The sequence below is a fragment of the Lepisma saccharinum genome, chromosome 9 (genome assembly GCF_977018435.1).
Source record: "Lepisma saccharinum chromosome 9, izLepSacc3.1, whole genome shotgun sequence".
Taxonomy (NCBI): Eukaryota; Metazoa; Arthropoda; class Insecta; order Zygentoma; family Lepismatidae; genus Lepisma; species Lepisma saccharinum.
The window spans coordinates 79,481,674-79,498,576 of NC_139237.1; the positions used below are offsets into that span (position 1 = coordinate 79,481,674).

Below are 16,903 nucleotides of genomic sequence, written 5' to 3' on the forward strand. Positions count from 1 at the left end.
CAGGTGAGCACGTTACCTGAAAGAGTCCAGTGACAAAGTACTCTAGATGTGACAGTTGCAATGCTAATAAGGCAATTTCCGTAAACAAAGTTCCTACCATGGTAGAATTGCTGCAGTTCAAAAGATGGGGATAAATATATGAAAACACTGATTGCCTGAAACCTATGGCACAGTTTCTTGGAAGTTTGTCCCCAACATTATGCAAGGAGGAAGAGGATTTAGAATCTGGTGTGTATTTTTCTTCCCCTTTGCTTACGCTTTGAATAAAATTACTGGTTATTACTTGACATGCTTTATTTAACATCTTCAAGAGCTGCAGAAGCATTTTTTATTAACAAAATGACTCATTTCTTTTGCATTTAGCTGCAAATAGCAACCTACCATGTTCACAAATTTCTTCATGAAACCACATTCTGACAAGAGTCTTATGAAAATATATTTTCTTGGTTTCATAAGAATATTTGTAATGAGCACTCATTGAAAGATTACATAAATTACACTATCAAAATATAAAAATGATTGTAATCATGCATAAAAGTGCACAAATTCTCATTCTGCATACACTTAAAATTACTTTAAAGCAACTCCAACTTGAATTAAATGTAATTTCCGTAAAAATTACAATACATAACCTGATTTAAAAACTATCCAAAATGCAACATTTATGGTATGGAGGTTCAAAAACAAAATTCAGATAAGGAAGAGCTTATATCATGATCCAAGATACAATATTGTGTCTAATAATTTAACACAATCTGCCTTTTATCCAATATTTGAAATTCTGTCATTCTTAAACCAAGGCACAGGGTATTTTTTGCACAAAAATTTAACAAAATGAACTAAAACAAAGCATGTAATTTGGATGAACTCATCTTTCCGCATGTGTTCAGGTTTTTCTCTTTACGTAAGACTACATAAGCAGTAGTTTGTTAACAGCAAAATTATAAGATATGCCGCAACACAATTCTACATAGAAAATTTAAAATATTTATTATGAAATACTAATTTGTGATGCAAACATACATTTACAAAAGCAGCAACAAGTAACAATGCCACATCATCGAATATAAACCAAATGGACAAACGTGACTTCATAACAAAACCATACTGCTGCGTTTATTATGAAAGACAAAATATCTAATAAACACATGTAACAATTTTCTTTTGAAAAACATTCAAACAAATTTAGGCAACTAATAAAATGTATACATATATGAAACATTACATTTTATATCATGTGCTCAATATATCACACACACGTGCATACTGTTTTGAGATTACAGTAGTAAGCAAGCAATACTGCATGGAATGTTGAAGTTTAGTATTTGTACTTGAAATTCATCTTCAACAAATATTTCATGTTCACTTGTGCAACATCATACACGATGTACCTGAAATAATGTTAAGGAAATATACATGAAAAAACTTTCCTGAAAAAAGGGGCTGCTTTGATTGTGAACATAACAGCATTAAATGTTTGGAAACATCACACACGTGTCTCTGGAATTTGTAGGGCAAGGCCACAGGCACAAGAATAGACAAACCAAGTGGGTGGAGTAAAGCAGTGCACTGCTGCAAATGACAGGTAGCTGCACTCCTTGAATTCAGTTCCCCTCACATATTCATTGGTTGAATCACTACTATACGGAAATGTGAAAAAATATGAAGTAGAATTAATTCTGAATTGTATGTTTTCCAGAGGATTTTCAGGCAACAGAAGTCACTGCCATCATGATCCATCTAGCACTAAAATCTCCCTCTCATAAGGCATGTGCATGAAAAGTCTGCCATTATATAATTTAATTTGCCCCCTGAATGAAAGAAAAGATCATAATAAAGTTTTACCTCTTTTGTAACATATGTATATGCAAGTGTCCTTTCTGATAAAGATCATTCACTTTTAAAAAGTTAGGGCAGCTAAACAAATACAGCCCTACGGAACGTCAAATTAAACAGTTCATAATTCTGTGCAAACTGAAGGGAATTTTCTGATTGACCCTGATCCTTCTGGAAAAATAATAAGATACCATGGAAGGGTTAAAACATGGTTAACCTTTTCAGTCCCAAGGCCATTTTCACAAGTAAGCCTCTCTGTCCCGAGCCAATTTTGAGCAAAATGCAGTTTCAATTAAATGAGTGTAGATTGGAGACTAATTGCCCTAGAGAGATGAGTGATATACCGTTGTACGCGGAATGAACCAGAGATTCAGACTATATGAAATTTATGCAAATTCGGCACATATATGTGGTGGGGGAGGGGGCTAACTCTCAAAATTCCAAAATTTCGGGAAAAAAAATTTGGTTCCCCCACCCTCCACCCAAGAAAAAAGTACATGACAGTGTCGACATGCAGGAACACACAAATATTTGCATTATTATCATATGACCAATGTAACTTGAGTTGTACCCCCAAAAGGAATGGTCGGCACGCCACTGATTCAAGCTTCAAAATGCAGTGGTACCTTGAAATGACTATAGCTCAGAAACTAAATGCCCTAGAGATATAAAAGATATACCATTGTACGCAGAATGAATCACAGATTCAGACGATATATAATTTATGCACATTTGGAATACATATGGAGGGGGAAAGGGGGGAAATCCCCTCAAAATACTTTTCTTTAAAAAAAATTGTGTTTCCCCCCTGCCCCCTTGAAAAAATGTCAAAATGCAAAATTTATGCAAATTTGGCATATATATGGAGGGGGAAAGGAGAAAACCCCCAAAAATTATTTTAAAAAATTGTCACTTCACCCAAAAAATGTCCTTGCACTTGGGCACAAAAGACACCTACGCACAACATTCACGGACGAAAAGCTACAACGCAGTGAAAGATGAGCGCCGATTCTTGCAGCTGCTTGAAATTCTATTTTTAGACAATGCAGGGTAACCCCTGTCGGAACTTGTGCTAAAAAAACAAAGGTTTTCTTCAGCGCGCTTCGAAATTCCATTCTCACAACGCAGATTCAACAACCAGTATTCCCCCTCCCCCCACCCCTGCTTGCGCCCTCACGGAAAACTTTCATTTTGACATCGGATACTGATAAACAAGCTTCCTTCGAATGCAGTTCAGTCGGGAGTGAAAAGCATTGCCTTAGAACTAAAAAGCTGGTCTTACTTTGTCGGCAAAAATTTGACCTTGAAAAGAGAAGTCCCTTTTCCTGCCTTTTCCCTTCCATTTTCATGAAGACAAAAAAAAAATAATGAAAAAAAAAAAAACATTTCTGTTAAATACATTGTTAGGAACAATATAAAAAAAAAATAAATTCTAGCCAAAAATAGAAACGTTATAACGTAAAAACTACGACCTTGACACAGCTTACTTTTGGGTATCTCGATCAAGACACTTGGGACTGAAAAGGTTAAAATACTAAACATGGATTTAAATTATAGAAAAACTTGATGTCTAGGGCTGGAAAATGGTCAGTAAATTCTCTATCGCCAGAGGCATGCAAATTTCGTTTTTGACAAAAACACGAAATATGTAATAACATGTTGTAATGTTCATTTTTCATGTTTCTGAAAGGTGTGAGGTGCATTTTTCTACCTGTTTTTGTCACGAAATAATGTGAAATGAACTCTTAAACACGAAATTTACCATTTATATACAGACACGACCCTTTCTGAAGTCTGAAGTATCCTGTGAGTTATGTAATTCACGGAAAATTAATTAATTCTGCTGTAAATATTTGATATCCAAGCACTTTACACAGGAATAAACTTAATACTCTGATAACTACATAAATGTGCTATTAGAAGTGAAATGTTAATTCTGTGGAATAAGTGTAGTTTTTAAATCAAATTTAGGATTATATTCACAATTTTAAACCCTAAATGTCTTTTTATATACCACTTTTCATCCAATTTTTCACCGCTATAACACCGAAATTTTATTTTATTTACTGCTTTTGAACCTGAAATCTACTCGTTTTTGTACCGAAATTTTGCTTTTTTATTTACCAAAAATATGTGCCTCTATATATTGCATAAGTAGAGGCATGCAAATTTCGTTTTTGACGAAAATATGAAATAACATGCTGTAATGTTCATTTTTCATGTTTTTGAAAGGTCTGAGGTGCATTTTTCTACCCTGTTTTGTCACGAAATAATGCGAAATGAACTGCAAAATGCAAAATTGACTCTTAAATACGAAATATACCATTTATATACCGACGCGACACTTTCTGAAATCTGAAGTATCCTGCAAGTTATGCAATTCATGGAAAATTGATTAATTCTGCTGTAAATATTTGAGAAGCAAAAATAAACCCCTTTACACAAAAATAAACTTAATACTCTGGTAACTTCATAAATGTGCTATTAGAAGTGATAAGATTATTTTGTGTAATAAGTGCAGTTTTTAAATCAAACTTAGGATTATATTCACAATTTTAAAACCAAAATGTCATTTTATATAGCACTTTTGATGTGAATAAAATTTTATTTTATTTACCACTTTTGAACCCGAAATGGACTCTGTTTTTGTACAGAAATTTTGTTTTTTTTATTTACGAAAAATATGTGCCTGTATGCATAAGAGACCAAGGTTTATCTTGTTAATATGACAGGAGCTCTTACAGATGTCAAGAGCAGGTCATGTTCATTACAACAAAATTGTGATGAGCAGAGTGCCATTAAAGACTATGAGCACAGGGAGAAAGAACTGAATGACTATGAAAAGAATAGTATACAAGAGAAAAAAGCAATGCTGGGACAAGAACAGAATGAGAAGAGTAGTCACCATGGTACAGTACAGTGGGATGCATAAGGATTGCTTGGCAAATTGCCCATGACTACTTTCACTAATTTTTCTCTTGCATCCTACGTGCTTTAACCTTTTGTGTCCCAAGCATCTCGATCGAGACACTGTGTCAAGTTCGTAGTTTTTACGTTATAACTTTTCTATTTTTGGCTAGAATTTCGATTTTTTTTATATTGTTCCTAACACATGTATCTAACAGAAATATTTCTTGCACCTTCTTTTTTCTTCATGAAAATGGAGGTGAAAAGGCGGGAAAGGGATCTCTCTTTTGAGTCTCTTTTCAAGGTCAAATTTTTGCCGACAAGGGAAGACATGCTTTGTCTCCCGCCTGTTAACTGCATTCGAAGAAAACTTGTTTATCAGTATCCGATGTCAAACTGAAAGTTTTCTGTGAGGGCGCAAGCAGGGGGTGGGGGAAGACTGGTTGTTGAATCTGCATTGTGAGAATGGAATTTCGAAGTGCGCTGAAGGAAACCTTTGTTTTTTTAGCACAAGTGTCCACAAGTTGCAACAGGGGTTACCCTGCATTGTCTAACAATAGAATTTTAAGCAGCTGCAAGAATCGGCGCTCATTTTTCACTGCGTTGTAGCTTTTCGTCCGTGAATGTTGTGCGTAGGTGTCGTTTTGTGCCCAAGTGCAAGGACATTTTTTGGCTGAAGTGACAATTTTTTAAAATAATTTTTGGGGGTTTTCTCCCTTCCCCCTCCATATGTACGCCAAATTTGCATAAATTTTGCATTTTGACATTTTTTCGGGGGGGGGGACACCATTTTTTTAAAGAAAAGTATTTTTGAGGTGATTCCCTCCCTTTCCCCCTCCATATGTACGTCGAATGTGCATAAATTATATATCGTCTGAATCTGTGATTCATTCTGCCTACAATGGTATATCTTTCATATACCTAGGGCATTTAGTTTCTGAGCTATAGTCATTTCAATGTAACTCTGCAGTTCGCTCAATTCCGAAGCTTCAGACAGTGGCGTACAAGCCTTTCGTTTCAGGGGTACAACTCGCGTAATATTGGTCATATGACAAAAATGAAAATATTTTTCTGTTTCTTACATGCCAGCGATAATTTCTATGTGCATTTTGAACTTTTCATATCCTTTTTTTGGGGGGGCGGGAGGAGAAACTCCATTTTTTTTAAAAAAAAAATCTTTAGGGGATTTCCCCCCTTTCCCCCTCCATATATACGCCGAATGTGCATAAATTATATATCGTCTGAATCTGTGATTCATTCTGCGTACAACGGTATATCGTTCATATCTCCAGGGCAAATAGTCTCTGAGCTAAAGTCATTTCAAGGTACCACTGCATTTTGAAGCTTGAATCAGTGGCGTGCTGACCATTCCTTTTGGGGTACAACTCAAGTTACATTGGTCATATGATAATAATGTAAAAATTTTTGTGTTCCTTACATGTCAGCGATCATTTCCATGTGCATGTCGACACTGTCATGTACTTTTTTCTTGAGGGGAGGGTGGGGGAACCAATTTTTTTTCCGAAATTTTGGAATTTTGAGAGTTAGCCCCCTCCCCCGCCACATATACGCCGAATTTGCATAAATTTCATATAGTCTGAATCTCTGGTTCATTCTGCGTACAACGGTATATCACTCATCATTAGTCTCCGATCTACACTCATTTAATTGAAACTCTGCATTTTGCTCAAAATCGGCTCGGGACAGAGAGGCTTACATGTGAAAATGGCCTTGGGACTCAAAAGGTTAAGGAATGAAATTTATGAATGCTGGTCTGCATGTTGTTTCGTTTCAACTCTGAAGCTCTTGAGTGCATAAAACAAAGTGAATATTAAACATGGGGACAATTTGCTTCACAATACTCATGCATCCCAACTCTACATCTAATGCAGGAACGGGGAAAGCAATGGAAGAAGAGAATGCATGCCGGTCTATGACATCATATATATTACTATCACCTGATCGTATTATGTGGTCAAATGGACACACGGGAAAGAATTTCCGTTTGTTGGTTTAATTTTGGACATTAGTGTATATACTCTTCTCACCTGAGGTGGGAAATCATCGAACCAGTTATGGGGTGATGATTTCCCACCTCAGGTGAGAAGAGTATATCAGTTATGGGGTGACCCCACCTAGTGGTTGCATGACCTTGTAGTTGGTGGTGGGGTTTGCGTACTCTGATGATCCACTAGGCTATACCAGCGGTAGCATAGCTACTGGTAGGGTCTCCCATGCTGGGCAGGCTAGTGGTAAAGAGTCAGACTAAGAAGCAACCTACTGGTCAACGGCTCCAATGGCGGAAGAAGATGGATGGCCATCTCAACGGCGAAGGAGGCAGAAGAACCAGGAAGCAGGAGGAGTAACACCTCTTTTTCTTAAAAAAAAACTTGGGCCATCTGGCACCGGCTGGTAGTACCTTGTAAGGGCCCCTTGCCAGGGTTACGGTGTAGACCTCAACGGCAACTATGGCGGAGAAGGAGACCTTTGGAACGGCATAGATGGCGGAAGAGGCACTCATTCTCATTCTCATGAGAAAAAGCCACTGTCTTGTGGAGGAGGGATCCTAAAAGACTAGGGGAAAATACCCCGACAGAAAATTAGCCTGCTTGGAGGCTCAGGTGGCAGCCCCATCACCAAGATCGGGTGCTGTGGGCCAATAACCCGCACACTTTAAATCACACTATTAAAGAAACACCAACAAGAGAAAGCCGAACTGATTCTAAGGCGACGACATTTGGCCTGAAAAGGACAATGAGAATTGGAATATGGAATGTAAGAACCCTGTGGGAGTGGAAAACTACGGCAGGCAGTGGCCTGCATGAAGAGCTATTGTCTGAGCATCCTAGGTATAAGTGAAGTCAGATGGTCCGAGTTTGGAGAGGTAAATACTCATGAAGGAGTTACATTCATATATTCCGGAAGACCTGGGGGTGAAGGTGTGAGTCGTGATGGTGTGGGTATATTGATGGACAAGGAAGCAAAAAGGAGCCTTATTCAATGGTATCCAGTGTCTGCGAGGATAATTGTGGCACATTTCAAAACCAATATCAGAAACATCGTTATGATTCAGTGTTATGCACCCACAGAAGTAGCAGAGCCCGAAGATAAACAAGAGTTTTATAGGCAGCTCAATGAAACAATAAAGAAGCAAAAAAGGAAGGATATCATAATAATTGGAGGAGATTTAAACGCAAAGCTTGGGCAGGACAACGAAGGCCTTGAGCATGTCATGGGTAAACATGGTTTAGGAGAGCGAAATGAGAATGGACAACTTTTTGTGGACTTCTGTGCTAGCCATGAATTAGTTATTGGTGGTACTATATTTCCTCACAAGAAATGCCATAAGGTAACGTGGGTATCACCAGACCATAGAACAGAAAACCAGATAGACCACGTGGCAATTGGACGGAGGTGGCGACGTTCGCTACAGGATGTAAGAAACAAGAGAGGTGCGGACATTGGGAGTGATCATCATTTGGTAGTGGCTAACTTTAAAATGAAAATTCAAGCTCAGAAGAAGAGAATGGAACAGACAAGGAAGCGGTATGATGTTAGTAAGTTGAAGGATAAGGATCTCCAGGAAACCTTCAGGATTGAACTGAGAAATTGGTTCCAAGTATTGACCGATGAAAGTGAGCAGAATGAAACAATTCAAAGAGAATGGACAAAAATTCGATCTGCCTTCGCAGAAGTAAGTGAAAAGGTTCTGGGCTTTAAGGATAGGAGGAAAAAAGATTGGATGTCTCTGCAGACCTGGAAAAGGATTAGTGGGCGAAAAGTAATTAAGGAGGCAATGAACTCAAGCAGGACAAGGGCAAGGAAGGCAGAATTGCAAACAAAGTAAACACAGAAGGATCGAGAAGTAAAGAGTAGTGTTCGTAGGGATCAAAGAAATTGGGTAGACAATCTGTCTCAGCAGGCAGAGGAAGAAGCAAAAAAGAGGAATCTTAAAGAACTATACAACATGACAAAAGTTCTGTCAAGGAAACAGATGCAGCGAAATCGACCAGTGAGAAGTAAAGATGGTACCCTCCTTACGAATACTGAGGACCAACTGAAACGTTGGAAGGAGCACTTCTCTGCAACCCTTAATCGCTCTGTGGATGCTCAGATAGACCAGGGGGAAGAGGAAGATGATAATGATGGTGATGTTGGCCCCAGTGTAAGAATTAGGACGGATGTTCCAACAGTAGGAGAGATTAAACAGGCTCTGAGAGAGGTACGTAATTGTAAAGCAGCTGGTGTCGACAACATACCATTGGAAGTGATGAAAAGTGATATAAGCACCACAGTAAATATGTTGCAGCCCTTATTTGAGAAGATATGGATAGAGGGAGTGATGCCTAAGGACTGGAGGAGTGGCCTGTTGGTGAAGCTACCGAAAAAAGGGGAAGTGTGACAACTGGAGAGGTATAGCACTTCTCTCCATTCCGAGTAAGATCTTCACTAGAGTTATCCTAAACAGAATTAAGGAGCATGTTAACTTGAGACTCAGAAGAGAACAGGCAGGGTTTCGACCAAATCGCTCCTGTATTGATCAAATTAACACCTTGCGGATAATTTTGGAGCAATGTATAGAATGGTCATCTCGTCTCTATACAGTTTTCTTTGACTTCGAGAAAGCATTTGACTCGGTCAACAGAAATGCAATGTGGAAGGAAGTGAAACGATATGGAGTGCCCACAAAAATTCTTGATCTTATCCGAGAAACTTATCGTGATTATACATGTAGAGTTATACATGAAGGCCGTGTATCTGAACCAATAGATGTGCAGTCTGGAGTGAGGCAAGGTTGTATATTATCACCTACAATGTTCCTGATCGTGATCGATGCAGTGATGCGAAATGTAATAGGAGGGAAAAGACGTGGTATCCAATGGGGATTGAATAACAGACTAGAAGACCTTGATTTTGCAGACGATTTGTGCTTCTTATCTGAAGCACATGGTGATATGCAAACAAAACTAGCAGATCTGATAGAAAGTGCAAAAAAAAGCAGGACTTGTGATATACCAAGAATACCAAGGCACTGAGGATTAACTCCACAAAAACAGACCCTTTTAATATTGGTGAAGAGATTATTGAAAATGTGGATAGCTTTACTTACCTGGGTAGTGAGGTGGCAAAAGACGGAGGGGCTACACAGGATGTTTCTCAACGAATCCAAAAAGCAAATGGTACCTTTGTGAGGCTCTATCCAGTATGGAAAAACAAGAAGATATCTATGAAGACCAAACTTCGTATTTTTCGAAGTAAGGTTAAGTCTGTACTGTTGTATGGGTCTGAGACATGGAAAGTAACAAAAACGATTACCTCTAAATTACAGACCTTCATCAATCACTGCCTGAGAAAAATTTTGAATATCTTTTGGCCAGAAGTGATTCAAAACCAAGAACTTTGGAGAAAATCTGGAGAAACCGAGGTGTCCACACAAATAAAGCGGCGAAAATGGAATTGGATAGGTCATACATTGAGGAAGGAAAATGAGGCTCTTGAGAAGGAGGCACTAGACTGGAACCCGCACGGAAGAAGGAAAAGAGGGAGGCCTAGACAGATGTGGCGAAGATCTGTTCACGCTGAGGCCTTGGAGGAAGGAAAGAGCTGGAATGCAGTGAAGAGAATTGCCGCCAGTAGGACCAGGTGGAGATGCTTTGTTGATGCCCTATGTTCCACAGGGAACAACAGGAATTAAGTCAAAGTAAGTCAAGTTATGAGGTGAGGTGTGGTCAGCACGATGAACCTCCAGTTGTCGTAGGTTTTCATGACCAGGTTATGCTACCCATTTGTAGCTCCCAAACTTTCCCACAATGGTGGGCAGCCATCAGTCCCATACACAGGCCAAAATCTCAGAAAAGTTGTTATGCTTCCCCGAGAAGACTCAAACCTGCACGTGTCTTATAGTCAGAGCACAAAGCATGATGTCTTAGACCGCATGGTGTGGGACTAACAACTAATGTGTCAACTTTTTTTAGACCAGAAAAATGTATGCTAAACTGTTACGAAGAAATGAGTAGATTTTGGACTAACGGATATTCAATTTTAACATATATTCACAAGTGTTCAGTGCATCATAATCTTGCACCAAAAATAGTTTACCTAGAAAGAAATGATTTTTAAGTAACGGTGATACTCTGATATATCAATCCATTATTATCGTGTGTAAAAAAAATAAAATATTAATCCTAAACACAATGCATTCAAAAGGATACTCATTGTACAACAGAGAGACCCCCGATTTATTTGCAGATATGCCTTTCCCAACAGGCACCTCCACTCCATCAGGTAACTTAACAGATTGCTTTGGATCAGGATGTGTCATTCCCAAGCCTTTCACGCTGTGTTTTCCTTTGGGGAGTTTCGCAATGTAATCAGCATGGGGTCTTTCATACCTGAAATGAAGGACAGCAGGGTAACATTCCAATTTAACAAAATAAGTCTATAACAAGCATATATATCTGTGTGTGTGATATAGAGTGAATGAGTGTGAGAGAGGGAGAGAGAGAGAGAGAGAGAGAGAGAGAGAGAGAGAGAGAGAGAGAGAGAGAGAGAGAGAGAGAGAGAGAGAGAGAAAGAGAGAGAGAGAGAGAGAGAGAGAGAGAGAGAGAGAGAGAGAGAGAGAGAGAGAGAGAGAGAGAGAGAGAGAGAGAGTGTGAGTGAGTGATAATGTGTGGGGGGGGGTGCAATATTGCTATAACATTTACACGTGACATATTGGTAATATTTATAAAATTTAGAACTGATAATGATAACAGGATGGCTATTCACCGGAAATTCCTAGAATTCTGCTTGAAATTTTCTCTGTAAACGTGAAAAATTGCAACTTTTATTAATCCAAATCCCATTGGATTTATACATATTTATAAATGCCCTGAGGCAAGTTTTTCCCAGTTTAGCTTTTTTTTTTCCGAAAAGTAAGAAAGCTGTGTGGAAAATAAAACAGAAGATTATTGCAAAATAAGATATCTTGAAGTTGATTACGTAAATTTGAAATTCTTACTCAATTAACAATTTTTAATAGATTGCCATATTTCATAACATTTGTGACTTGTGTTGGTAGATGTATTTCTAGTCTGTGTATGTGAAATGGCAAATGTAAACTCCACACCTTAAGTTAAAAATATATACAGTATACAGTTCAATTGAACTGAATTAGAAATGTTGGATACATTGGAATTGCACAGACCCTTTACATCGTTAATATATTTGAATGTGTGTGTGGGGTTGGGGGGCAGCGAGAGGGGATAATACCTAAGGTTGAAATAGAGAAAACATCTTATTGCTAGAGGCATGCAAATTTCGTTTTTGATGAAAACACAAAATAACATGCTGTAATGTTCATTTTTCATGTTTCTGAAAGGTATGAGGTGCATTTTTCTACCCTGTTTTGTCGCGAAATGAACTGCAATATGCGAAATATACTCTTAAACACGAAATTTACAGTTTACATACAGACGTGACACTTTCTGAAGTCTGGAGTATCCTGCGAGTTATGCAATTCACGGAAAATTGATTAATTCTGCTGTAAATATTTGAGAAGCAAAAATGGACCCCTTTACACAGAAATAAACTTAATACTCTGGTAACTACATAAATATGCTATTAGAAGGGATAAGTTTATTTTGTGTAATAAGTGGTTCTAAATCAAATTTAGGATTATATTCACAATTTTAAAACCAAAATGTCACTTTATATAGCACTTTTGATGCGATTATTCACTGCTATAACACCGAAATTTTATTTTATTTACCGCTTTTGAACTCTGTTTTTGTACCGAAATTTTGCTTTTTTATTTACCAAAAATGTGCGCCTCTACCTATTGCACCCTTGAATTTTTGGAAAGTTTGCCTTGAAAACCGGGAATTATAGTTGAATTTTATCATGGTACTAGAGTAGCCACCTTGGATTATTGTTAGGTCTTGTGTGCAACCAGGATGCCACAGCCAACAAGAACATCCCACGGAGAATAAATATCTACCGAAGTGCAAGTAACAGTTAACGACACACCTGAGTAGTAACTTAACTGTGTACACCAGAAAAACAATCGTTCACTGAACAACGGCAACAGCAGACTGAGGAGACATTACACAGTATAGAAAATATGCTTGTGACAAGTGATGTCCGAGGCATTCCAGTGTGAATGAAGCCATGTTTTTTTAGCAGAACTTACAAAGTTCACACATATTCTGCTCGACACATTTATTGAAATTGTAACATATGGACTTATGGTTATACATGCTGGGACAGACAGCAGTTGTCCCAGCCGGTTGTAGAGATTAAACTGTAAGTCTGTAAAACTGTAAGAGTACACGCCTGACGAAGTCATCAGACAGGTGGCAGAATCGATCGCGAAAGAAATTTACGTGGAAAAATGAAAAGTAAGTTTATCAGAGTTAATTACCTATCTCCGCGTAACCGCCAAACAGATACATTTAGAAACAATCTGTAAGTCTGTTCTGGATTAGCCTATCTGAGCATAAAGTGTATTTCAGTCAAAAGTTTAAATTTTTACAAAACTAGGGTGTATAAATTATACTGCCATATTCATAAAAAAAATAGCAACGAAGTGGTGGCCAATATGTTCACTAAGTTAAAGATACATCACACTGGCAATTTAACCAATAAACCAGTTGATGTTAAGAGTACTGGAGCATAGTACAGATCCCTACACTCTAAATAGCATATGTTTAGACAAAATGTTTAACTTTAAATCTCTCCCTCTGCATTCCACATTTGCTATTCTCTGTCCTGGGAATCTCTGGAGCAAGGAAAGCAAGTGTGACTCGAGAGGGCTCGACCAATGAACATGTGTGAGGGAACAGAATTACGTGGAGGGGGAAAGCAACTGCAGCTTTCAGCTGTTTGTATCAGAATGTACTACGCTTCGCTGTGCCCACTTCCTTCCTATCCTTCTGCACAGCCTTGCTCCAGAGATTCGCAGGATAGAGTGTAAATGTGAAATTCATGAAACAAGACCTTAGAAGATCAGCTGACAGGCCACTGAAACTGACCACGAACAGCTATTCTTTGATCCTACTAACACAAAAAAAATTTCATGCTACAAATGTACTTTTCATGAATACTTACATATCTCCTAAAGCCACTTCACAGAGCAGCATCAATCCAGTTGGGTTCATAGAAGATGTAGCACAATAGTTTGCAGACTTTGAAACCATGTCTGCAAAGTATATACCTTTGCCAAACATGTAGCCTGTCACTGGAGCTTCTGGTGGAGCAATTCGGAGACCCTGCAAGCATTCATAACACGTTACTTGACAGCATCAGATCTGGTAAGACTGGTTAACATGTATAAGGGTTGGCCAAATGAAACTAAGACTTTTGTCATAGCGTCGTAGCTTAACTACATACAGTTGCCTCACTTAGTAGTGCTGCAGTCTGCTTCTTTATACAACATTTTTGTCCAATGTCAGTGGATCCACTTCGAACCAGCCACAAAACGGATGAGTATGGAATGGAGACATCCCAACTCACCATGCCCAAAAAAGGCTCATTCCTCCTTCAGAGCTGGAAAAGTGATGCTCACTTTTTACTTTGACGAGAAGGGTCCACTGCTTTTGGATTGACTGGATGCAGGTGGCACTGTCAACTAAACTACATACTGCACTACCCTAAACAAACTGAAATCGGGTCTCAAGAGTAAGCGACCTGGCATGTTGTCAAATGCGGTTCTTCTGTTGCACGACAACGCACACCGTCATGTTGCACAGGTGTGCCGTGATCTGCTGCGGCATTTCTGCTGGGAAGTCCTGGGCCATCCTCCCTGCAGCCCCGATCTCTCGCCCTGCGACTACCACATCTTCGGGCCACTAAAAAAACATCTGAAGGGCCGCTGGTTTACCAATGATGCTGAAGTCCGTGACGCCATTGAAGATTGGTTCCGCAGACAACCACGGACGTTCTTTGCTCAGGGTAACCATACCCTTGTGACGTGCTTGGACAGTTGCTTGAACAGACAAGGTGACTATGTGTAGACGATATGTCACCCATGGATCACTTTTACTTCCTGTACGTTCATATATTCCAACCAATAAATCATTACAAAAAAAACGAAGAGTCTCACTTTCATTTGGGCAATACTTTATACTAAACGAAGACTACAGACTTGCAAACAAATAATGAATATTAGGGATGGACTAACATGATTTTTTTGCCAATACTGAGGATAAATCTACAGTGAAGTGAATATATAAAACGATCTTACCTGAGATAAAATTCCAGCATAATTTGTAACACGGGAACCATGCCACAACAGTTTTCTATTGTGCAGAGCTCTAAATGGCTTGAATCGTTTGTCTTCACCATGACGTTTAATTTGGAATGCCTGGGGACGAAAAAAATAAAAAGTTTTAAAATCACACATCTTTTCTGTCAAAGTTAATGTATCAAGTCCACAACTACACTACAAATTCATAATTGGTAAAGAGAGATGCTGAAATTCGCCGACTGTCTCACACGAGCAACAACAAAGAAATAAGACTGGAAACCACTCTACCACCTGCTAGGTGGGAACATGCAAAGGATAACATCAAATACACGCTGCAAATCTTGGAAAACCACAAAACGAGGTCTCTCCGCAACAAACTTCACCACCTGGGAGGAACATGGCCAAGTGAGAATGTGATCAACCAGGATGGCAGACAAGGAAAAACATCATAAATCTGTCGAATCTCTCGACCCCAAACAAATTCAAAGAACTCCTTGCCTACGGTGATAAGTTTAACGTACAAAACAGTAAGCCCCCCCCTCGACCTCATATGTGAGGCAGAAAAGCAGCTTGTTTTGCCCCCAAACCCCAAGATAAAGAAAATATCAGAATGTCAGCAGCCAGAATTCTTCAAAAGTGATGAACAACAGTGAAACCAGGAAACCTAATCCAGTGCACCAAGAAATCTCTTCTGTTCTCTCAGAGTTTGGCAAATTGCTGAACACAAATGAAGTTTGGTGTCTAAAATCTGACAAAACGAACCAGTTTGTAATCACGCACAAGGGCGATTACTCTACGAAAGTAATAGACAAACTAAACAGTGACTCGTAGTGTCATCGAAAAGGACCCCACAGACAGGTACAATAGAATTGTGAAAAATGCAGTGAACTCTAGTGTCATAGTCAGTGAACAAGACCACAAATTCCTTTTCAACCCTCACCCTTCACCTGCCATTGCCTTTGGCATTCATAAAACTCATAAACCTGGAATATCCATGCACTTCAATTACCCCACGGTCCACCTAACAAACTGGCTAAAAATCAAAATATCTCATTTCAACCACAAACTAACATATGTGTTCCGCAACAGTGCCGATGCTAAAAATCTTCAATAGTGCAAGCTGACAGTGCAAAATTAGCCAGCATTAAGAGTCGCGTTACTTTGTAACCGAAACCTGTACATACATAAGTCATACACCAAATGTTAGCCCTGTCCAAGTAGATATTTTTAAACATAGAAACAACAAACGGGGTGCAGTGTTGTTCATGCAGTGTTGCCAAATGTAAGTGAAAGTGTAAATTTATTTTTCCACAAAGCATGGAAAATTGCATGTCAAACATTCATACGGAAATTTGGACGTCAATTTCCACCTTGGGTAGGTGGACTATTTCGCCATCTATAGTTCAGAGAAGAAAACCGATCGTTTTCGCGTATAGCCAATTCTGAAATGCCTCGTAAAGGCGTACCGGTCCAAATGGGTGTTTTAAAAAAATTATGAGGTATAGTGGCAACACTGTTGATGTTTGAAGGCAACAAAAGGTGTGTTTAGTGATGGTCTATGACATGGAAATACTGGAAACAGGAAAAAAAGAAAATGAAAATTATGGTGAAAAAAGTGTTACTTACCTACTCCTGGCAACCATGCAATGCGATAAGAGCGCCCACCGAACGAGAACAAAAGAATCAGTTAGTTGTGTACTCAGAACTGTTTGAGCCGTGCATTTCGCATTGTTCGTAGGGGAAGATTAGAATTGTTCTGTGAAATGAAGTACTCTTTGGAAGAGAGGGTGTTCATTGTGGAACATTATTTTTGTTCAAAATCGTACGCTAGTGTAAAAACTGTGTTTCGCGAGAAATATCCGAATAACAGTGTTCCAGAAAATTCGACGATATATCGACTTGTTTCCAGATTTCGTGAAACAGGATCAGTTAATG

At 38.8% G+C, this 16,903-nt stretch overlaps 1 protein-coding gene across 1 annotated transcript in view; it reads right to left on the minus strand.

The window, feature by feature from the left end:
* Window positions 1-276: 276 nt before the first annotated feature.
* Parp1 (Poly-(ADP-ribose) polymerase) overlaps window positions 277-16,903 on the minus strand; it is a 101,802-nt gene continuing 85,175 nt past the window's right edge. The window contains exons 17-20 of the mRNA XM_083128504.1: window positions 14,966-15,085; window positions 13,831-13,991; window positions 10,956-11,135; window positions 277-1,391 (exon numbers count right to left, since the gene is read on the minus strand). Of these exons, the coding sequence (XP_082984630.1) occupies window positions 1,319-1,391; window positions 10,956-11,135; window positions 13,831-13,991; window positions 14,966-15,085 (534 nt within the window). The 3' untranslated portion in view covers window positions 277-1,318. The remainder of the gene's footprint in view (window positions 1,392-10,955; window positions 11,136-13,830; window positions 13,992-14,965; window positions 15,086-16,903) is intronic.